This window comes from Strongylocentrotus purpuratus, unplaced genomic scaffold (genome assembly GCF_000002235.5).
Source record: "Strongylocentrotus purpuratus isolate Spur 01 unplaced genomic scaffold, Spur_5.0 spur5_scaffold_4, whole genome shotgun sequence".
NCBI lineage: Eukaryota > Metazoa > Echinodermata > Echinoidea > Camarodonta > Strongylocentrotidae > Strongylocentrotus > Strongylocentrotus purpuratus.
The window spans coordinates 27,260,997-27,285,663 of record NW_022145610.1 but is presented as its reverse complement, the minus strand read 5'-3'; the positions used below and the strand labels follow the sequence as shown (position 1 = coordinate 27,285,663).

The window sequence follows — 24,667 nt, the reverse complement described above, 5'->3', positions numbered from 1 at the left end:
CTCCAAAGCACAGTGAATTTACTCAATTTAGATATGTTCTCTGATTGTCTTCAATCCGTAGCCGGTTTGGACTTTACACTGGCTAGAAGGCTTACAATGCACAAAGATGTCACTTTATTGTATTTCTTTCAATATTCAGAACATGAAATTCACAATCTAATGTAATTGTGATTTCTGCAAAAAAAAATCAATAACAGTGTGATCGTGTGGTGTGCAGTCCAAGTTGTAATTCATTGTTTAGTCTGTCTTTGATTAAAAAAAAAAAAAAAAAAAAAAAAAAAAAAGCAGAAGGGGAGACTCAGAGCTGTGCTCGTAAAGATTGACATTAACTTGTATTTACCAGCATAATTATGATCTTAAATTCCCCAAATATACAACAATTTTCAAAGAGCCCTAAAATAATGGATAGTTCTTTTCACAGACCAGCAAAGAGAACCGTAATATCTTCTTTTCAGAAGCAGAAAGGCGTTAACTTTGTGTTAAGCAGATGAGTTGATGCCCTCCTTGTTCATACAGATGATATCATATGTATCTTCAAGCCCCACTGTACTACTTGTAGCTACTTGCTCCCTCTATATAGAAAACTTCCCCAATCGGTGCCTGTTGGTCCCCCATGATCCCCTTTTTCTTATGTTAATTGAGAGCTGAGTTGATGATAAAGCCACATGTCAGTGACCTCACTGGGTGGTCTAATCCCTTCTGGCCCAACTAGTGCAGACGGCCTTTATATGGAATGTACACAAATTAAGACCGCTCCCCCTTTCAAACAGAAATTACGAGTAAAAATTATGAAAGAACAATGATGAGGGGTGCATATCTCTATTCTTTTAATTCTCTCAAGCCTGATGAATTTTCAATAAATTAAACCATGTAAATCTACATAAAACACAACAAAATAGTAATTTGCTATTCCCGTTAAAAAGGATGATAATGACCTTGTATTGTCATCAACCCATTTTCTTAGAGGTGATAAATTATTTCAAATCCTTCAAATTATCTACTATGTCATTGACGATGTAAAAGTTTGTAATTCAAAGTTAGTATACAAAATATTCAACTGCAAACGATAGAGAAAAAATAGAAATATTGTCAAGCTGGAACATAGAACACGATCACACTTATAAAAAGTGACGTAACAATCAAATATTGTCTCTCACTCTACTACAAATTGAAAGTGTTTTCTAAGTGAAAAGCAGTTTGACCTTTTACAAGCTAAAAGTGCACTTAGGGTATGTATCTAAGACATGACCATAGCCATCGGTATACAGAGTTTGGCCATCCCAGTTTTAGTTGGTTACATAATGGCGATTACTGCTTTGTTGGGAAAGCACAAAACAAAAGAATATATGTCATGTTGTGACCAAATGAAACCAAGTTGGCTAAACTCTGCATATAGATGGCTCTTGGCATGATGATGTTTTCAATTGCAACCATTATCCTTTTCCTACAGTAGTATTATCAAAATCACCTACACTCACTCACAAAATTTCAAATATTATCTTTGAATTATCTTGAGACTTTGACAACATGTTTTAAAAATGATTTAATTATTTAAAAAAAAAACCATTCTGATTGTGGTACATGATTTATATAACATTGTTATATTGGAATTTAAGAATAAACACCAAGCCATCAATTTCATCGAACATTATCATTAGGAAAAATAAAAGATGAATTCTTTTCAATCATGATTGCACTACACATTATTGATTGGAACAGATTAAAAAATTGTCATATCTCAAGAATTGCCAGACATTTTCACATTTCATTTGAATCAACCTGTTAAGTTCTAAATTATCTACTTCCCATAGGCTTTATACAATGACCGTGCAGTTCCTGTAGGCTATGGGTTATAAATATCAAATTGCATCATATTTCATAGGTCTACAAATCAAAGATTGTCCAAATGAAAGCACTCTAAATCTACAAAATATTACAATATCTTTTTCATCTTAGCAAAGAAATTGGTTAAACAGAATGTTGCAAAAAAGGGTTTCACATATTTACAAATGAGAACACCAAATCAGTTTTCATTTTTTGTTTAAAAAAGGTAAAGTTTACGTTACTATCTTTTAAAACAATTGGGGGAGGGGGTGGGGGCAGGCCCGTACCCCCCCCCCCCTGTGGATCTGCGCCTGCCTGACATTGCACAATCTTACATTGCACACATATCGCTGATTTCATGAAATGATACCTAACTGAAATAGGTAAAGGGGGGGGGGGGTAGTCATTTCAGGGGCATTATGGAGGTAAAGAAATTCTTCTACAGACATAGAATTGAGATGAGCACAGGACAATCTAATCCATGAAGTAAATAGTCTGTAGATAGCTTATACAGGGCAGTTCATATGTTGTACAAATGCTTTATCGTTTTGATAAAGCACAAAACAAAAAAAGGAGTCCAAAGTATTATGGGCAGACCGATAGCTCACCAGACAAATGACAAAGTAAATAGTTATATCATGGAATAGCAGATAAATATAACTAGATTCATGCCTGAAGTTACCAAATGGATATAAGAATACAAGAGTGACAGAAACCACGGAAATGTTCCCAGATCGTTTTCAAACCTTGAAATAGATTTATGCACAATTGAATATGAACTGCACAAAGTTTTGTATACCGGTAAGATTCTAACTTTTGCCTTCGCCAAATAAATGATATAAAAGAATGACCCCAAAAACAAAAAACCTATTTGCTTGAAATTTCCAAGAATGTTGAAATAGATTTATGCACAATTAAACTGCCCTAAGACTTAAAATGTCAAATGTTACTGTTAAAATGATCATACTTAATGAGACAATGAGAAAAAGATGTGCTTCAAGCTAACAATAGACAAACATGAACATGCAATATTGAATGGAATGAAGTCAAGTTAGTTCTTAAAGCAGAAGATTGGGGATTTCTACATTTCATCAAAATACAATAATACAATCTCATGATTAATTATAAATAAAGTTAAATAAACATGCACATTGGAAGAAAAAAGGAAGTACAGAAGTTTTCCTTTGGAAGAGTTTCAATGTTTACTTTCAATTCAGGTGCATCAATTTGCAAGCGTGAACAGTTGCACGTAGTCAATAATTGTGTTTCCTTTCTTCAGGCTCTTTCTTTCTTTTTCTTTCAATTTTTCTACCACATGCCTGCCCCTTTTTTAATATTAGATGGATAAACAAATTCATTGAACCACTTGAAAGATAAGGTAGCCATTCACTGAACGTCATTACCAAATGACCCAGATATTAGGAGATGACCTTACTAGGTACTGCTGATACTCTGTGCGACACAGAATTATTGCTAAATTATGGGTCGTACCACGTCAGTCTAAATCTTGATTTTGATATTGCTACAATCAGTGGCGTAGGACAAGTCTCGCCATTGATAGGGGCACTGGCATTATGAAAAGGGGGGGGGGGGGCACAATCTTACACATTGACTGAAATGCAAAGTAGCAAGGTCGCTTGTTAGGAGGTCAATGAGGCAGAGAGTCTAATCATTTTCTTCTCTCTTCCCTTCCCCCTCTTTATTTTCCTTGCTTTTTCCTTTCTCTACATTTTGCCAGTCAATGGAATGGGAGGGGGGGGGGGGGGGGGGGGGTGGTACATGCCCCATTGCCCAGTGTCCCCTGTACCTGTAGCTACGCCACTGCCTACCTTTTATCTTTCTACCCCTTATCAGGAAACAGGTGTGGCATATTTGAAGCTTGATAACATCTTATATTCTAAACCAAGACATTTCATTTTGTAATAATGGACTTTCAGACACCACACCTATCATCGGCAAGTATCTTTTAATAAATAACCAGCCAGAAGAGCTTGGAGTCATTGATTTGTGGTAGTACCGTAACCTGAAGTACTCCATGATACCAATTTCTGTCTTTCATTGAAAAGAATTTCCCATTTATTACTCTAATGATATTAGAAATTGAAACAACCTTTCAGAAACTTTGCAAATCATTAATTAGACGGCAATTAAAGGATTACTGTACAGTATGCATATGACTGAAAGATGCATATGACTGAAAGATACATAATGTTTCCTATTTCTACTCTGGTTTCTGCACGTACATGATATTTGACCCAATTTTCAGGGAAGCTGAAAAAAAAATGGGATAGTCATCAAATATTAACCAAAAATCTAACACACCCAAAAATTTAAGTACATATAATGCTGAAGTTTCAACTTTTGCTAACGCTGCAAATATTTCAAAACGAACTTTGAACTATACTTGCTCTGTATAACAATACATTTACATAAGGATGTATTTAGCACTTACCGATTTCCATACCATTCTATTGAATACAATTTTGATCTCTTACTGTTTTGAATTACATATATTAAGATAAAATTATCTATTATATTTGTTGATAGTTGAAATAAATAATTTTTGTATAAACTGGCACTTTTTACTATAATTTCACATAATTCATTAACAGTACCGTACTACATGTACAACCACAAGTTCAAAATCTGAAAATCTTTGTTGGTAATTACTAATTAAATATATATAAATGTCAAATGTTGCACTGAACTGCCCTTCTCAAATATAAACTTTTGCAAAGCAATGAAAAATAGCATTGATCAGATACTGACATTTCTACGACTCTAAAAATGCTTTGGCTAAATCTGTACATTCTATCAAGTTCAAATGCGTCAATAGTGCTTTGCAAAATAGGATTTATGATTTTAATATCTACATGTCATAATGGTTATTGGTAATTACAGAAAATACAATTGATATGCAAATATATTGCGCTTGTCATTAGTTTGTACAAACATCCTTGTATAAACATCAAGGCCATCCAATATTACATAAATAAGCTCATCTATACCTACTGTTCTAAATAATAACACCACATTGGCCCTTGCTTACAAAATATTTCCATATTACGAATTTGGGAAAAGGTTTAGGGTAACCCTGACTTTAATACCAATCCCTCCCTAATGCTGAATAACGTCATCAGTGGTGGAGTCGTGACCAGCACTTCTGAGTAAGAAGGCCGCTGAAAAATATTACCTTCCATTGATCTTGTATATGGGACTCAACCAGAGACCAAGGCCACTCAAATGTGGCCTGAAGTGGGGCCAGTCACCACGAAATGAGTCCAGTGCTGCATTAGGCTCAATCGTAGTAAGAGCGATGTATAGTGTATATGTACTGAAAATTGACCCACCTACCACATTTAAGATTTTTCCAAAAATCGACTTATTAATGTCTTGTAGTTTATGTCCCCAGAGCTTAGGTCACGAAAATATCTCCTTCTAACATTTTTGGCAAATAATATAGGCTATGTTACACATCATTAACTTTACACCTAATTATCTCAAAACTGGGTAATCCCATTGTTTATAAAGTCCAATTAGGTTTTTGTTCATATTTCTGGATATAATTTATCAATTTTAATGTGTGACCCCTTAATTTAAAGCTTACTTAATGTAGATTCATATAATACTTAAAAACAGGAATAAAAATTTTGACCAACTGGACTCATTTCGTGGCCCCAAGTATAGACTCGACTACAGTACCGGTCATAACTGCCAACTGTCCATGGCATGGATTAGGTGTCCCTCAAGGCAGCATACTTGGTACCTTTTTACACATGTATTTCATAAAAGGGGGAAACTAGGGCACATTACATGGGTATGAAAGCCAAAAATAAGAATCATTTCTCCATAATACTATTAAAAGGATGCACTTTATTAGGATAGTGTAGGACCACTGAAGGAGGAAACTAGGGTACATTACATTGGTATGAAAGCCACAAATAGGAATCATTTCTCCATAATACTATTAAAAGGATGCACTATATTAGGATAGTGTAGGACCACTGAAGGCTCGTTCACACATAGCTCAGGAAACCGTTTACTGCAGCATATGTGAACGTGACTCAACGATGTCATCTTCTAATCCACTCAACTATTACAGGTTTAGATCACCAGTCCAGGGTCTTCTTCATATCTTCAAACTTGGGACTGTTTTCGGAGAAGAACTGCGAGTACCATCTTCGGTGTTTGGAGATGAGGCGGTCTTCAAAGACCAGGAGAGGTTTCCTCTGGTAGGTCTTGTAGTTCCACACCATGATGTCCCTCTCAAACTGCAAAATGGCAACAAAGAATCAAAAGAACAGGAATTAAAAAAAAATATTCAGGACACCTTGTTGTAGGGCTCAAGAGCCCTAAACCCAAGGCATGAGCAGAAAGAGTCAATATTTCGACACACACTGTCAATTCTAACCATGATACAGTCAAACCTGCTTTAGTGACCACCTGTCTACAAAGACCACCTGTCTATATAGACCACATTTTTTGTTTTCCCTTTAAAATGGTTTCTAATTGAAACATGTACTAAAGGAACCTGTCTACAAAGACCTCTTTTGGTGTTTCCTTTGGGTGGTCGCTATAGACAGGTTTGACTGTACATACTATGCATTTGTTACAGGAAATTTATTAAGGGAAAATAAGTATAGAAATTCTTGAAATGGCAACATTAACTAAAGATGGCTGTTTTTCCATATTTCTGATTATATTATATTGTAGTTTAAGTTTAATACATTATACTTTGACCGGTACTTTTCTCTTTTGGGGATACATACCTGGACATACTCGGCGTAGAGAAAACTCTTTGCCAACCAGCGGGGGAAAAACCTGGAGGCGTAAACATGCTGAGTTACGATTTGAGTAAGTGGCTCGATGGGTGTGACCCCGATTGCTATGGTGGCCTTGCCAAAGGGCAGAGAGAAGGAAAGAAGTACATGGGCTGGTCCATTCTGGAAGAAAGGAGGTTGGAAGAAAAGAAGTGTAAAAGGACAGATAAAACATTAGAAAATAACCTTGAAAGTCAATACAGATGCTATCAAAAGTGTTCTATGTATATCCATCAATTCTGCCAAAACCTTCGTCCATCTAAATCCACCATTAAAAAAAATCTTCATCCTTTCCTTCTATCTCACCCATCTAGTGGTACTCTCTGTTATCGTAACCCCTACATGTTCTAGCATGCTGCTCCAATATCCTACCACAAAGCTGAGCAGACTCTTCTGCCATACCCTCTTCTCCTTAAACCTTCCATCATCCATGTTTCCTCTATTACATTCCCCTTCCTCATTCTCCTATCCTTTCATCTTACACTCACTCAGAATTTTCAGGGGCTACTTTTCAAGCTTGCTTGCTTGAAAATAACACTTTTTAATTCGTTTTGCATTGAACTCTATGCAAATTTCTGGGGCTCTTTTATGACTCTCGGGGGCTCTTTTTGGCATTTCAGGGGCTAATTCGCCCTGAGCCCCCATGTATTTTTTTTCACACCCCTCCTTTCCCATTTCCGCTCAACCTTATCATAATTTTTTCTTCCACTCCATCAATCTTCTATCTTCAATCGTTCTCTCTACCACACCCTGTCTGCTATCCTTCTATTCCTCCAACTCACCTGTCTAGCAGTGCTCTCTGACCTCGTGACCTCTATTGGCATTCCAAACAAGCTGAAGGCATGGTAGACGGTCATCACACCGATGTGCTTGTGGTCCGGATCCTGCTCCCATTTGCCTCCCCAAGAGTGAGAAGCCCAGCTCCACAATCTACAAACAACAATACAAGCAGAGGTTATGGATGAAGTGGAGTTCCTGGTCATGCCGTCGGAATACAAAAGAAGCCGTCGGAATGCAAAACAAGCTGTCTGGAATCAAACTTGGAAAGAATTAGTTTTTGAATCATCAAATTGATACAGATTTGACTCAATTTCGATGAAAAGCAAATGCACTGCACACAGAAATGGATATATGGGACTACAATATAGCAAGAGAGTTTGGTCTTAACCCTTCAGCTGGTTCCTGTCATATTTTGAATATGAGAGCGACATACTGTACGTGACATACAGTATTCGTAATTCCTGCAAAGTTCTATAGAATTTGATGTTGGCTGCAAATGGGACATAGTACCTTTAATATAGTTACATATCCATTCACTTCCCATATAACCGCAATTGTTTCCAATGCAAATAAATTTCCTCATGATGAATAATGAGTATAGACATTTACCTGTAAAATCAATGGCGTATATTTATGAGGATGCTATCATAGTGAACAAAGGATTATAAAAATGATGGCTACCACTATATGAAGATTGATGGTTACAACAATAACAATGGTGCAACCGCAAGCCTACTGTATAACAATAATGTTCATACTATTCAATTTTCATTTCAATTCAATTCAATTTTGGATAATTAATATCAACACATACAATGTACAGTGCAGTAGTCCAGGGACCAATAATGCAATGTTTACATAAAATGTGCATAAAAACAGGAATGATCATATAAATGTACAATAAAAATGATTAAAAATGGATTTAAAAAAAATGTATAATGTATATGACAGTTTTATACTCACTTGCTTCCCATATATCTGAGATCATTCCCACTACCCATAAAAGCTCCATGAACAAAGGTCAAATGAGCACAGTCCGCGCCATTCTCCGATATTTCCTACAAAACAAATAAAATAATTAATAACACATCTACATGTATATCAATATCTATCGATCTAATGAGCAAATTCGAGTCTCATCGCATATTTTCACACATTTTATAACTCTCCCTAATTCTATCTCAATTCAAATATAATTAAAATATCAACACTGAAAATTTTCACAATGAGAATATTAGACAACTTAAAAATAATTTAGTTGGACATATATTCGGTGAATTAATTTCCATTTTCTCAAGTGGAAATATTAGTACCATATTCACTAACATCATAATAATGATATCATTGTATATTTTACATAATTCACATGGCATAATAAAGGACAGTTCAAAGTCACATAGCTACATGCTACAAGAGCAAATAATGAGGATATCCCATCAAATAAACCCGCTACCAGAGAAATCATATTTACATTTAAGGGCTTAAGGGTACTACAGTTTGGCATGATGTGCATTATTATTATTTCCTGTATCAACCATAACTATCTAAAACTGACAATTATTTAAATATGACATCAGTCTTAAATCACAGATATCCCCTTTAATAGGTGAGAGATATCAAAGGAATTCCATGCAGCTGTTAAAACTCTTATAATCTCGCTAATTCCTATCGACTGCAAAAATGCCTTTATTGAACATGTATATTTGCACCTTCAGAGGCATACATGTAAATGAGCAAAAATATTTACACAAACATTGCATTCCAAGGGTAGACAATTGACACTATGAAAAAGACAGGCACAATTTTGATGCAATGAGTTTGCAAATCCTATTCAAGCCGACATTATATAATTCATTTTGGGGGTATGAGTACTTTGGACTTCAGAATAAGCATACCTGGTTAAACATCTATCTATAGTATGGTAGCTTTAAAGGTAAAGTAGAGTTATGGGCCAGTATTCCATACAATAGTAATGCCAGAAATGTATTCTATTAAGTGCTGATGTACTAAAGAAACAAATAGTATTTTACTCAGTTTTTTTGCTCGGATAAAAACCGTTAGCCAACATCAGTATTCAGTTAAATCTTTTGGCAGAGTATTTTACGTTAAGTTTAATTCAAGACAGCTCCCTAGCACGCTTATAAAGTCAAGTATTTTGGAGGCCTTGATTATCGGCAGGTGTATCGTTTTGATACGCAGTCATCAAAAGCTTATATTAGTGTGCAGTTAATATGACAGGTGGTATCGGGGTAAGAGGTGAACAAGAAGCATGGCCCCTCATTTTCACCCACCATTATTTTATTGCACATACATGAAGTTACTTTTTTTATCATCTCACAAGTCATTCAGGTTATATTTCACATGTTTTTAAATGTTTTTTTTTTTTAGGTCAACAATTCTTGGTTTTGTCAGAAATAGACACTCTCAAATGTAATCAGCATTACTTTATACATCAGTTTACAGCATCGTATTTACAATGGGGCTGTAGGGAGAGTTCCTATACCACCCCCCACTTGAGGAAGAAAAAAAAGGGGGGGGGGGTCTGGAAAAATCTGGAAAAATCTGGAAAATAGCAGGAAAATCTGGAGAAAAAAAAATCAGGAAAAAATATTTGTTTAAACCGGGAAACTGATTTAAATCGGGTCATGATCAGGCTTGCTATACTCACTTCCACATGTGCGCATACTGTGTGCTTGGTGGTCCCGTGATAGTACATCTTGCCCCATTTTTTTCTTCAATGTTTTCTGGGAACCACGAGGGCTCCCTTCCCTCTACATCATGCCACACCAGGACGAAACCGTTCTGTTCAATCACGGGCCACGACTTCACCTTAGCTTGTGCAGGAACCGATTCTGTAAATAAATTTGGGGAAAGTAATGAGTTCAATGAATATCTGTAATCAGTCTTTAGACAAAAAATATATGATCACCAAGACTTTTACTTGAACACTTGCATAGGAATAGATTCTTGAAATAGAGTGTTCAGAAATAAATACTGATTCTCCAGCTGCCTTTTTCTCAATCGAACTTAAACCAGTGTCGTAGTTTTTGTCAGATTTTAGCAGCTCATGAAGCTTTCCAAGAGAATCAGAAGATTGTGTGCATTATTTCTGGCAAGAGATTTCAAAATATTCTGCTTATTCTCATGGGCCACTTATTCACAGTGAAGATGCAATATAAGCAGGTTTTATCACCAATATGCTTGGGAAATTATTGTAGCTCAGAGATCAAAAGGAGATCATATTGTTTGTTCAAAGCCAGAAGAGAGTTGCAGACAGTATTCATATTCTTCAAAATAAAACAAAATCTTCAATCAGTAGCCAGAAAGAATCTACCCTCCATATAATTTTTTTTGCAGAGTATCATAATTTTTTTTCTCTCTAAATATTTAAAGGTAATACAAAGTTATTGTAAATTTTGAAAATTTGCTGGATAGTGATTCATTACAATTTTGATATATTTAGATGCCCCTGTGAATGTATTATAAGCACTATGAAATATGCTTCCAATATGTTCATTTGAACCAAATTCATGACCCCATACCAAAACTTTACCTTTAAGCTTTCAAGATTAGAAGATGCAGACTTTAAAGATATGGTAACTTACTCCCTTTCTCCTGGTATGGAATGTCCACACATTTGCCCTCCTTGCCCTCGAAGGACCATCCATGAAAGGGGCAAGTCAGACAGTTGCCCTTCACCGTTCCTCCAATGGCCATGTTAGCCCCAAGATGGGGGCAATAGGCATCGACAGCGTACGCTTCACCATCCTGGCCTCGATAAACGGCAAATTCGTTCCCTGTAGGAAAAGATGAAAATGAAATTCATATCAAATTTTAAGTCGTATTCAAGAAAATCTATGATCCACAGGGCTTAAAGCCCATTTGTACAAGTGTACAGGAGGGATTAGACCACCCTGCAAGGTCACTGGACAGGTGGTAATCTCATCAAATCAGCTCCCAAGTAGCATAAGAAGAAGAGGATCATGGGGGACCAATGGTCACCGATTATGCATTGTTTGTTATATAGAGGGCGCAAGTAGCTATAAGTAGTGGAGTGGGCCTTTAACATAAACAAGTGCCTGGAACACTAAAGCCCCTACTTTGAACTCCAAAAATGTTAACATGTCAACAGTAGTGCAGTGGGCCATGTAATAGAGGTTACATGTTATACTTTCATTTCCTTGCTGCCACACTTAACTAATGAGTTGAATAAAATACTTCATTTCAGTTCAAGAATTGTCTGATATAAAAATTATGATTCCATAAAATAGCAGTTTGGCAATATTACTGGACTGTATTGACAAAGTTCTGCTTATTTAAAGGGCTTATTATTGATATCCAGTTTTTGAAATGGCTTTTGTCACTCTTTTCTCAATGGAAACCAGTTAAAATTCAATTTCTTTTATATCTTAATTCTTAAATCTGACAAATTTTAAAGCTACATTTTGATTCAAGATGAAATACAAAGACAAGATGAAATACAAAGACAATGTGATATCAAAGCATACATGTAAAAATGAAAAGTCGATGATGTCCTAAACAAATGTCCAGACAAATTTTTAAGCCCCACTTTTTATTCAAGATTAAATACAATGACAATGTAAAATATATACCGGTAATAGAAACATGTAAAGTGAACAGCAGATGTTGTTTCATTGCATGTACATGTACATTGTACCTTTTCTTACTTATAAAGCCTGCATCTTACTAAGTGGTCAATGTAGTACGTTAATTCTCTTTTCAAACTGGAAATTTAGTTTATGAATGAAACAATACATTTGTACCTTCTCTAACTTATTGCTTCTACATGTACACAGTCAATGCAGTACGTTAATTCTCTATTCAAACTGAAACTTTAGTTTATGAATGAAACAATTGTTTGTCCTCTGTTTAGTAAATTTACCTTCCTTGCGTAAGTATTCTGCAGTGTAATTGGCTCATTGTGCATCACAAACATGCACTGAAGCTGAAGCACTACACTAATTTACATGTATGCCTTTAGAAACAAGATTAAACAAATGCACAACTCTTATTGTACAGACAATAGATGTACATGTTCAGAGGGCAAGTCTTTGCTATAAAAGGTATGGACATCCCCCCCCCCCTCCCCCCCTCTCTCTCTCTCTCTCTTTCTCTCTCTCTCTCTCTCTCCCTCTCTCTCTCTCCCTTCTCTCCAGAGGCATCCTTCATTCATCTGTTTTTAAATGTATTTATTCATCTGTTTTTAGATGTATTAATTCATCTGTTTTTAAATGTATTTATTCATCTGTTTTTAAATGTATTTATTCATCTGTTTTTAAATGTATTTATTCATCTGTTTTTAAATGTATTTATTCATCTGTTTTTAAATGTATTTATTCATCTGTTTTTAAATGTATTTATTTATCTGTTTTTAAATGTATTTATTCATCTGTTTTTAAATGTATTTATTCATCTGTTTTTAAATGTATTTATTCATCTGTTTTCAACTTAGGATCTTTGTGAAACACCCCCAGGTTCCATAATTACCTCATTATTTTTGTAATGATTCTCTCAAGGCTGGCCAGATGACTATCATAATTAACAGATCTACACAGGTCTCTTCATCTTTACATAAAGCCATATCAAATTTACAGCAAATTGAATTACCCTAACATACCAAAGATGGGACATAAAGCACTTACTGGTTTAACAGCAAGGTCATTTCCACTGGCATTAATCAACTAATTAATAAGATGCATTAATCAATTAATTAATAAGATGCATCAATTCATCACTGGATTAATGCATTAATCAAGTCCTACATTGATTGATTGATTGATTAATAAAATAATCAACTAATGGTTATTATATTATTAAAGGGATAAAAACAACAAGTATTTAAAGTTATTAACCATAAGCTGGGGAATTTTTTTTTTCTGGTTGCATTTATCGACCAAATTTTTGGCTAGAATCAGGTTTCTCAAACGTCTTTCAGGCAAATTTAGAAGGTGATAAACGCAAAGGCTTTTTTTAAAGGGCTTTAGATATGGGCATATCTAAAGACGCAAAAAAGTGTGTTTTGAATGTGACATACAGCCAGAATCACGTTTCTGAGAGATTGATAAATGCAAAGCTGTTTTGAACCTCACATACAAATAGGAATTCCCAGGCTAGTTTCCGGTTCGGAGAAATAGCGCTAAGCAGGTGCGAAGAGACAAGGCCTTTATTGTGAATCGTGAAGAGTCGATAAATGCGATAACCCGCAAATCACGATCCTATAGTGGGGTATGATAGTGGGGTACGATAAACGCGCCCTTAGAATACATGCATGTAGATTCATGGTTGCTATAGAGACCAGGCAGATGTACAACACAATAATTATGCCAGAAGTGAGGGGGAAAAGTGGTTACACAACTTTCCAAACAAGATGAAAACCCTTCAGACAAAAAAATTGTAGGTGCTAGGTATAAATGTCACACAGACTCACTCTACTTCATTTTGGCATACCGGTACTACAAATAGAGGGCATTGTCATATTTTCCAGGGATGATCAAAACAATGCTGAAGTGACGAGTGCTCCAGAGTCTCCTACATGTACATGTAGTCAAAAGTTTATTTCATCAAAAGGTACAGCTATTACAGCAGGCCCTATACATGTAGGGTTAAAGGGTTGAATTGGGTTGCAGGTTAGGTCTACATGTAGGCTTAGGGGTACAACTGTAGGTTTAGGGTTAGAGTTAGGGTTAGGGTTGGGGTAAGGTATAGACTATCATGTTGGATCCAGGGTTGAAGTTTTGAATTTGATTATTATAGAGAAATTGTTGCAGGAGTATGTGTCTGACAACTGATAGATATATAATTAAACTCATTAAAAGGCTTCAATCCTCTTTTTATTTTCAAGAGAGGACAGAGTGACAATTTTAGGGACCCTCTGTAACATTTAGAAAAGGGAGACTTAAGGAGAAATTAAGAAATCAATCAGGACATGGCAAAAAGACAGTAAATATCAAAAATAAAAGAACAGAGACATAGTCATATACATAGGTTAACCCTTTTCACATGATGTTTTCTTATAACATGCATCTCTACCAGTCTTTGTTACATCACATAAATGTAATAACGGCAGCATCCAAAGGGTTAAAGGAAGAATATTACAGGCAATTAAGTAAGACAAACATGCAAAAGGAATAGGTCTGAAGACATAATTGACTGTCATCAATCATAAATGCCAGAGACACCAAGCAATTCTCGCAAGAGTCACTAGAGCTGGGTGAAAACCGAACCCACCCAGGATATTATCAATTCAAACGAAATAGCAAACATTGCAAGCAAATGGGTCATCAAGCATAAAGATGACAGGTTACACACAACTGTGGCTAACCATTAACTTATGCCTACGTGAGGTAGATAACCCGGTGACCACCGTGACCACGTAATAAACTCTCCTGCATTGCATCCTTCTTTAAAGAGATCGTTTAACAATGTTAAATGTGAGATGCACGGCCCTATGTGTGATATGGTGTTACAGTGTATATTGAAGCCCTAAAAAAATTGCGCTTCAAAATGATCAAGAAGTGCCTCAAAAAAGTAAAAACCTTTGAGTGACCGGTTTTACCATACTCGTTTTCCCCAATAGACTGTAGTGTTATGAAAACCATTTGGCAAACACAAAATTTGATTTTGATTTTCAATCATAAATATCTTGATAATCAGACAGGCGATCGGCTTCATAAGTCATGGGGTTCCTGGCTGACCTAAAGGTTTATAATTATCATTGCAGCATGAGCTACAGTAAATCCAGGATTTTGTTTCAGAATCTGAGATAAAGTTACCTGATCCCTTTAATTCAAATCAACCTTTCCTCTCGTCTGGTTAAACAGTAATCCGAATATTACCCAAACTTCCATAATAGGGGCATTCACACTGCAAGCAAAAACCGTCAGTTTTTCTCACATTCTGGGGGGTGTTTCACAAAACTTGTCATCAGTGACAAATGACAGATTTTGTTATAAGCTACTGAAATCCTCGCTTCTTATTGGTTATCAGCAGATATGTCACTGATTTTAGTCATTTGTCATTGAAAAAAGACTTTGTGAAACAGGTCCCAGGAGTTAAGTTGGAATTTGCTAGGCAACTACACATAAACATGACAAAGAACCTGAATCTAAAAACCCACCTTTCAGGTTCTGGAGTGCATTTTTTTTAAAATAATGCCGGCCGAAAACTCCACCAGTTTTGCAGTGCAAATGCTCACTCTCAATCTCATACATGTAACACCATTCAGAGCAGCAACAAGCAGAACATGGGCACAATTCACACAAACACCCAGAAAAACGAAAAACTTAAAAGAATTTATCAAACACTAATGGTAATGGCAGTTAAAAATAATGATGATTTTTCAAATTGGTTTATCTACTACCGGTATGTAAATAGGCCAGATATGAGTGCTAGCACATCTTAACTTTTGGGTGTGGTAATGACTGGGAGATAAAATTAAGGGACATAAAGGGAGAAGAAGAAAATAAAAGAGAGATAAAGATTCTTTATCTATTGAGAATAGATAAGGCCATGTGTAGATTCCTATGTCTGGGATTTGTGGACAAAGAGAAGGAGGGTGTTTCATGTTGGTTGATACACTGTAGTTATGGTTCTTACCACTCGTACAAATGCTATGGGTCAAATTTCCACACAAGATTTTGAAAATAAAATTTCATTAGTCTATTAAAAAGTCAATACTGTACATCTACATGTATGCTTAAAACAGGATGTTAATGATTTTGTTTCTAAATTGCATAGATTTCCTCAGATGCTTCTTCCTTTCATGTTCACCAACAATGTCAGAAAGAAAGAGAAAGACAGAGAAAACGAGAGAAGGGGGGGGGGGGGGGCAGAAACAGGAAAGCGTCAGGGGACACAAAACAACAAATTTATTTGGCTAAAAGAACGATTGGTAGATCATATGATGATAGAACCGGAAAATTCTTCTTAGAAAAGAGAAATGAAAGTAGAACATAGATCATGTAGTAGGACGCAGACCATGACTCAGCAAAGTAGCCAGTAATTTGTCTAAACCACATTCATGATATCACTGTGATGTACATGTAAATTACATTTTCTTTGAAATAAAATCTGGCACGGTCTCTCCTCTCACAAAGGGCATCAACCTCCCGTGCCTTTCACTTTGCATGTACCTAGCCAAGTCATCCCTATCTGTTTATCACATGAGAATGACAACCCCCCCCCCACCCCTCCCCCTCCCCCTCCCCCCCCCCCCCCCCCCCCCCCCTCCCATCATTTTCCAATGAATCTACACTGTATAGGATTTTATGTAAAACTTACTTCTTCTTCTTTTTTAGGTGGGTTGGTGCCTTTGTTTTTCCTGCTTTGTCAATTCATAAGCTATATGTTATATTAATTATTAGCTATATATATTTCTTCTCTTAATTCATCAAAAGTCTGTATAAAAATCAATATTTTGTTCACAGGTACTGTACAATCATTCCATTACATCTTCCACACAAGAGGCAAGTTATCCCGACCTTGCAACCAACCCCTAATGTCTTTCTGTGCCGGTCATTTTATGAAGAATTATCATACAAATGAACTTACAATGTACTGTATGTTCAAATAACCAAATTTAGGTTTTAATTCTTTTATGAACTAACCAACCCTTAATGTCTTTCTGTGCCGGTCATTTTATGAAGAATTATCATACAAATGAACTTACAATGTACTGTATGTTCAAATAACCAAATTTAGGTTTTAATTCTTTTACGAACTATTGTACACTTTGGCTCTTCATATCTTACACGCACTGTACATGTAAGCAACTAAGCAACCTAGAACACATGAATTTGTTTCTTTTTCAGAAAGAAACCACTTATGGTCAAAAGTTTATGTAAAACATTTTAATTATTGGACCTGAAACAAAACGTTTGCTCGACCCCTGAAAATACACCCTTTGAAGAAAAGGAAGAAACATAAGAAAGGCAAGGACTGTCTCTGTTTTATTGTTGAGGGGTGTAACGGGTGTTATTTTCTCAGCCGATTAGGCGCAGGACACGGAAAAAGACCAGGTAGTGGACTACCCAGACCATTGTCAAAAGAATAACTGACATCTATAGGCCAGCATTAACTCATGTACAGTGTAGGCATAAATTGTATTGTGCCTGGAAGGAAAGAACAGTTAAATGTGATAATGTATCATACTCGGTAGAGATATTTGCACTGCCACTGGACTATGTACAGTACAGATTCAATAATGTAATCTACAGTATGTTATCAGCCCTTAAAGGTAAAGACCAGTTATGGTCATGCGATTGCATTGTGAAAGAAACGTTGTGGAATCGATCAGAAAAGGTTGATCATCTAGCATCTAGCATCTGCAAGGTTCTGGAATCATCAAAATGATAAGAAATTTGGCCCATTCTTCGTAAAGTTACAAGCACTATACACAGAAAGATGTATATGGAACTACCCTATATCTCTCACAGACCATGAGAGAAACAAATTTACCAAATATATGAATTAGTAGGCGGTTTCCCGGCAATTTTTTTATCATCATGTATTAGTCAAAACATATTCTTTCACATGATTGGTAATGAGAGCTTCCATTTCATTTTTTGAAATTGGGGGCGTTTCCAATACTGGTCTTTACCTTTAATATCAACAGGGGGCTCTGGGAAAATTTTGGCCTCGAGAGGTAAGGGAAAATCAATTAACATTTGCAGCCTTTGTAGTCATCCTAGCCCTTGAAAAGAAAAAAAAAGTAATCAAAATTGGCAACCCTGGACAAACAGTATGTGTACATCAACTTACCAATTTATTTGATTGGAGATGTTCCATACGTGTAATAGGCAATTTTTGTAATGTAACTAAAATTAATGCAAGCATGATAACTCCAATTGTAGTGCCTCAATAGGCATTCATTATTCATTCACCTGTAACAAAAAAACTTGTATTTCAATAGTCAGAATGCAATTATGCAATTGCATACATTATTAATTTAAGATATTTTGTTAGGTTGGGGTCTGTTATAACTTATACATGTAAGTGTCAAGAAATGTTTTTTTTACATAGCGATAACTAATGTAAGCAATTTGGCTTTTGAAATACAATTATTTGTAACAGGTGAATGAAATAATTAGTATCAAGACACTTCGTGTTAAATTTGGTTACATTAAAGGGATAGTTAAGTTCTTGTTTAATATCGCTTAAAGAGAAGGTCGAGTTCTGGGAAGAGGTGAAATATAATTTGTGAGCGATATCATTCTTATTATGCAAGTGTGGAGAACATCAGATAAGACATGTTCCCTGAAAAGCATGGCTCTTCAAATGCCTTCATATTCTAAATACATGTATGTCATGTAACATTGTAAAACTCGGGGGTAGGATTTTTACGCCACGTGTTCGTGTAGTCCCAAATACATCTTTCTGTGTACAGTGTTTGTAACTTTACCAAGACTTGGCCAAATTTCTTATCATTTTGATAATTCCAGAACCTTGCAATACACACAAATTCTTATATGCTAGATGATCAACCTTTTCTGGTCGATTCCACACCGTTTCTTTCACAATGCAATCGCCTGACCAGAACTCAACTTCATCTTTAAATGCCTTCAAAGTGCATGGTTATTGCTCTTATTCTTATACTGACATTTCTAGTGCCCTTTTAGAAACCTAAAATTGCTATGAAAGTAAGTTTAGACCCCAAAATATATGAAATTAGATTGAATACTATCATACCAATTCAGCTCCACTTTTAAAACAATACGGTGACCGTATTGATTAATTATATAATCAATAAGAAACGTATACAGGCCGGCTGGTTGTGCATATATTATACAAATGATGCATGCGCATGAGTTCATTATACGATCTATCCGCACTCGAGTTGAGGCTGTGTGTATCTATCGCACGAAGCCCTTGGGCTGAGTGCGATAGATACACCCAGCATCAACGAGGGCGGATAGATCGTATAATGTACAAATGAAAACATGCATCATTTGTTTTACACAACAAAACTCCTAGACCCTTGTTTTTTATGTAAAAGAATTCATTCAAGATTGTTTTGTGACAGTTTATGGCTGACAAATAAATCTCAAGTTTAATAAGGCTCAATTTAGTGCGCACACATAGCCAAAGATACAACAAGCGCACTTATTACCTCTATACCCATTTACGCATAGTGCTGTGCAAGAATAGGCTCATGCTCAGTATTAAGCGCTCTAACCTCTACGCGCACTACTGCACTCTGAAAACGAGTTCAATAGTACTGGAAAATATTGCACTCCTTTTCATGAAAACGAGTGCAATAGGCTCAGTAAATGAATCACACGTGACAGCGCATGTCGCAAGACCTACATGTACATGTACATGTATCATTTGATTAGGATCTGGGAGTGAGTTGTATAATACAGTATAACCAACAGGAATAAAGCCAACAAAAAGCAGTATTGGCATTGGCTGGAATATAACGTATAAGGCGCCATATCCTTTTTTCAATGGCTGGTTCAAAATTACTGAATATTTGTGGGGCATCACAATGGTTATGGATATTTCAGCTCTCTCTGAACCGATTTTGATCAAACAAAGATGATTTTGTCATTTAAATTGTATATTCTTGGACGAGGACATTTCGGTATGTTCATACGTTATACAGTATATTCAGTTTTTCATTATCTCACAAAAAATTATTTTGTGTAGCACCCTCTGCAACAAAAATCAACTATCCCTTTAAATTATGACAAAAGGCCTACTGGCTGCATGTCTCTATTTCCATACCAACAAAGAATGTCAATACTGGTTACATCATACAGTCACAATAAAAGCAAACATTTGCAATTTAATGACCAGGTCATCTATTTATATTGACGTTAACAACCCTATACTATCAGGAGAAATCCTTTTTAGGGCTCTTGAAAAAACTTCCCATACTTAGTAGGCCAGCTAAAATGCTGAATTATTCTCTAGAGGGGGAGGGGGCACTGAGGGGGAGGGGGGCACTGAGGGGGAGGGGGGCACTGAGGGGGAGGGGAGCACTGAGGGGGAGGGGGGCACTGAGGGGGAGGGGGGCACTGATGCTAAAAAGAAATGCCGTAAATCTTCTTACCGGGAGGCAAGTGAATGCAAGAGCCCCACACTTCCCCCTCCAAATAATTCTAGAACTGTTCCTGCATCGGTTGCCATTCCTGGCTGGTGAAGAAATTGAGTTGTCAACAGAGAAAGAAAAGACAATGGAAGAAGCAAGAGGATGAAGAAGATAGGGGGTGGGGACAGAAAAAAAAGTGGAGGAGAAAGAAAAAAACTTACCAACTGCACTTATGTACTTGACGTCTCCTTTGACCAAATCCTGCGAAGCAACCAAAGGAATCCACCCATTGGGATAGATAGGAGGGAGATCGCCGGATTTCCTTCTCCTCCTGATGTCATTCACCACATCTCTCTTCTTCTTTCCGTCTAAAATATACCCCACATCTCCCAATGCCCTATCAAGGTTTAAAGGTTTTAGAAAGAGTTGGTAAAGATAACGAAGAACGAAGGCGGCGACGCCGAATATGGTTAGCGTTAGGAGCGTCTGAGATGCTACGAAATTGGTGAAATTGGTCGCGAGGATGTGAAGCCAGTCCCCGAGCGGCATGTTCATGACTTTCAGGTTATCCTTGAGTAGCGAGAGCGTTGGGGTGCTGCTGGCAAGGGCAACCGCTAGTCCAAGACCTAACATGAGCAGAAGGCCTGGCAAGAATTTCGAAGCACAAAATGAGGCCATCTGTTACCAAGATGAACTTGTAACTGTGACTTGTCAATGTTTGAGTGAGCTTGATAACTGATTCCTCTTTCGAGCTCGAGTCCACTTCAACTTCAACAACTTCAGCACGTTGTAGTTGTGTAGCGCAACCGTTTGCTAGTTACAGCTCAATGCACAGCTTCAATCATTCACCCAAGGAACATTACTTTAGCTCTATTTCTAATCACTTGAGTCAACAGTAACGCGTACCGGTATCTAAGCACTGTGCAAATCAATAACCGGGACTAGGCTAGCTAGCGCTGGTACTCTCAACCCTGCGAATGGGATGCATGTGCACACAGGAACTCGAGCTCATCTCACTCACTCACACACACGTGAGGCATCGAACACTCGATTATCAATGATATTAATATGGGCTTAACTGGTAGTGGTACCGGGCATTCAGCTCAGCTCGCAATCTCACTTGAATGTTATCAATGTGCATTCGTTTATCTGACAGTTCCTACAATCACTGGAAATCGATGGTGCTTTTGTGAGCTGGTCCTAGTAAGATGACGTCACTCCCAAATGTCAACATTATCGACTGCATGCTACGAGAGGCCATGACCCATGACCGTGTGGACCAGTGTCGTCTGCTAGAGTATAGAGGGGTCGAAGTGGGAGAGAGAACTAGAAGAAGGAGAGGGAGAAGGTAGAGAAACCGTAAAGAGAGAGGAAGAGACATTAAACATTTAGAGAGAGAGAGAGAGAGAGAGAGAGAGAGAGAGAGAGAGAGAAAAATAGTGAGAAGAGAGAAAGAGCGAAAGATGGAGAGGGGAGAAGGCCGATCGAGCGAGGGAGGGACAATTTTATTTTCAAATGGTTGCCTAGATCTACTATAAGTTTGAACAAAATCAAAAGAGGGGGCGTCCAGAAAGTGGCCCTATATAAATGAATTCTGGAAACATCATGATTTTGGTGTCATATGAAAAAAAAGTATCTACATTTTGAAACCTATTTTAATGGAATTCGGATTAGGTCTAATTGACATCGCTATTTTAAGTTTAGAACATCATTTTATGCGATTCCCCCCACCCCCCCCCCCCCCCCCCCCCCCCAAAAAAAAAATTATCTGAAAACGTTATTTACCATTATATAAAAATCGGAGAGGTGCTCTTTTCGTAAGTATCCATAATTTTGCTCATGCACTAGCATAATACCTTGTATAATGCATGCACTAGTTATCAGTTTATATCTTTGTTCATGTCCTTTAGAGTTAGAAATACCCTTATGTAGGGTTGGATCCAGAATTCTCAACGAAATAGAAAGGGGGCATTTAGTCCTGAAAATCCCCTTTAAAAAAAAACTAAGTAAATATTAAGACATTCGTCTAAACCATGGGTTTAAACTTCCTATGTGAATTCGGGCAAATGTGCATGATCGAATCTCTTTGCTCCTATAATTATAGAAACTACGCCATCTCATAAAAATAGGCCAAAGTATTATAGCGACAGGTGCGAAATACTATCAGCCAATCAGATTTGATAATTTACGTCTTGAGAGATATAACAGGAACATAGAGATATATACCTAACAGGAACAGTCTTTTATGACGTCACAATCTGAAAGAACCGACGTCAAGATCGATCTCTATGACCGAAACGACAATCTCCGACTGGGGCCTGTATAGACTACACCTGATGCTAGACTACGGTTACATCGTTGAGTAGTTATGTAGGTTTTCATTCAAATTGTGTAATTATGCCTACTCTCCGGCCCAAGAAGGCAGGAATCAATTTGATAATTATTGCGAACCTGTAATAATTAAGATAAGGCCTTCTCTACAAGTTAGGAATTGCAATGAAAACTCACCAGTAATTATATACCGGTGTATTTCAACAACTATCGAGAACACAGACACAACCAGGGCATGTGAGTTAAAGTCTCACCTCTCTGACACAACACATCTTATGTAAGAACACTGGGGTTTCTACCGTCTTCCTAATTCTCATTATACCTTGGTCCACATTTTCGCCCCACCCTAAAAAGGGGTATTGATCGAAGGGACCCATAATTATGTAGAGACACTTTCAAAACTATCCTTAGCATATGCTCTATAAAGTGAATTTATATCCCATTTATTATCACGACCAACATCTCCCTTTTTATATCCACTTCCACCTAATTGTGTTTGGAACCAGAAGGTCGTTAATATACCAGTCTTTGTTGAAGTATGTGAGTTGACGCCCTTCGAATATCTTGCTTCAAACAGACACAATCTCAAGTTTTTGTGAACATGAAACAAGACTTATCGATGGTCGCGCCCTTTTCAATTCAGGTTTACATCTTCAATGTTCATTAGCTAATAAATGACATGCATGGCAGTGGATACCAGTAGCGTAGCAACGAGGAAAAGTGGGAGGGGAGAGGCACGCCTGGCCAACCAATTGGCGGAAACAGAAATATGAGACAGGAGATAGAAAGAACGCTAGAGGTAAAAAGGAAGTTAATCGAGGACCAGGCTTTCGTGTATTCTGCACGCATGTTGGCGCTCTACTGATTAACCAATGCTGGACAGGTTGTCTCAATATTTGTAAACAACTTAATAACTAATACATAATATAACCTATAGGTTACTTTTGTGGGTGCAAAATTTGTTATAATTGGGTTCACCGCGGTATACATGACTTTGTGTTCGTATTAATGCTCTTGACCCGAGCGGTCCCGTGTTCGACAAAAGGGAAAATGTTTTAGGCCGATGTGTTTTTTGGTGTCAACATCTTGGTTGTTGTTTTGATCTTTCATTTTCTTTCACCCATTATTGACTACTTTAACTCAATTTGGGGGCATGTAATATACGGGCACATCTTTTTAACATGCCCTACTCTCCCCCACCCCCCTAAAAAAAAATCTTTAAAAAAAGAAAAATCGATTATCTTAAAGGTCATATCATGTGAATAATGTTCAATTACTACTGTCTTATTGAGACCCACGTAAAACATCATTGTTACCAGAAATGTATTTTGTTTTGTTCTTTATGTTACGTATGTTTGAAAATAGCGAAGAAATAAACTTGCCCTTGAACTTGATGATGGTGGTGAAAAACAGAAAGAAACTTAGGTGATTATCAAATTCAATACAGGGTGTATTTCCTTGCCATTAGAAAGGAACGTAAACTAAAAAACGTTGTCTGATGCCCCGTACACACCGGTGGAAATCAAGCCAGACCGTCAATAACCCGAACGACAAATTACATTATATCGAATGGCAACGGTTTTGACGGTTTGTGGTTATTCTCTTGGTATGACCGGGGTATTTATACGTTCATAGCTCACTGGGGGGCTTCTAGTTTCTATACACATACAAACAAAATAAATCATGTGAATAGAAGGGGGTGAATCCAAACTATTAATACGATGTACGTCATGGATGAATATAAATAAGGGGGCTAGTACGGGGGTAAATTCTGTGTTTGAACATTTACCTTTCAAGAAGGTGCCACCTTAAAATTCTTCCTCACCTTCCCACTTCTCTCCATTTCCTAAAATAAATGTAT

At 36.9% G+C, this 24,667-nt stretch overlaps 1 protein-coding gene across 1 annotated transcript; it reads right to left on the bottom strand.

Moving 5' to 3' along the window:
• Positions 1 to 1,236: 1,236 nt before the first annotated feature.
• LOC592788 (cholesterol 7-desaturase) lies at positions 1,237 to 21,727 on the bottom strand. Its single transcript, XM_011677246.2, is given in 8 exon segments — positions 1,237 to 6,095; positions 6,594 to 6,767; positions 7,427 to 7,574; positions 8,388 to 8,482; positions 10,093 to 10,154; positions 10,157 to 10,276; positions 11,030 to 11,221; positions 20,697 to 21,727. Coding segments are annotated over 8 exon segments (1,410 nt in total). The 5' UTR covers positions 21,154 to 21,727; the 3' UTR covers positions 1,237 to 5,933.
• Positions 21,728 to 24,667: the final 2,940 nt, after the last annotated feature.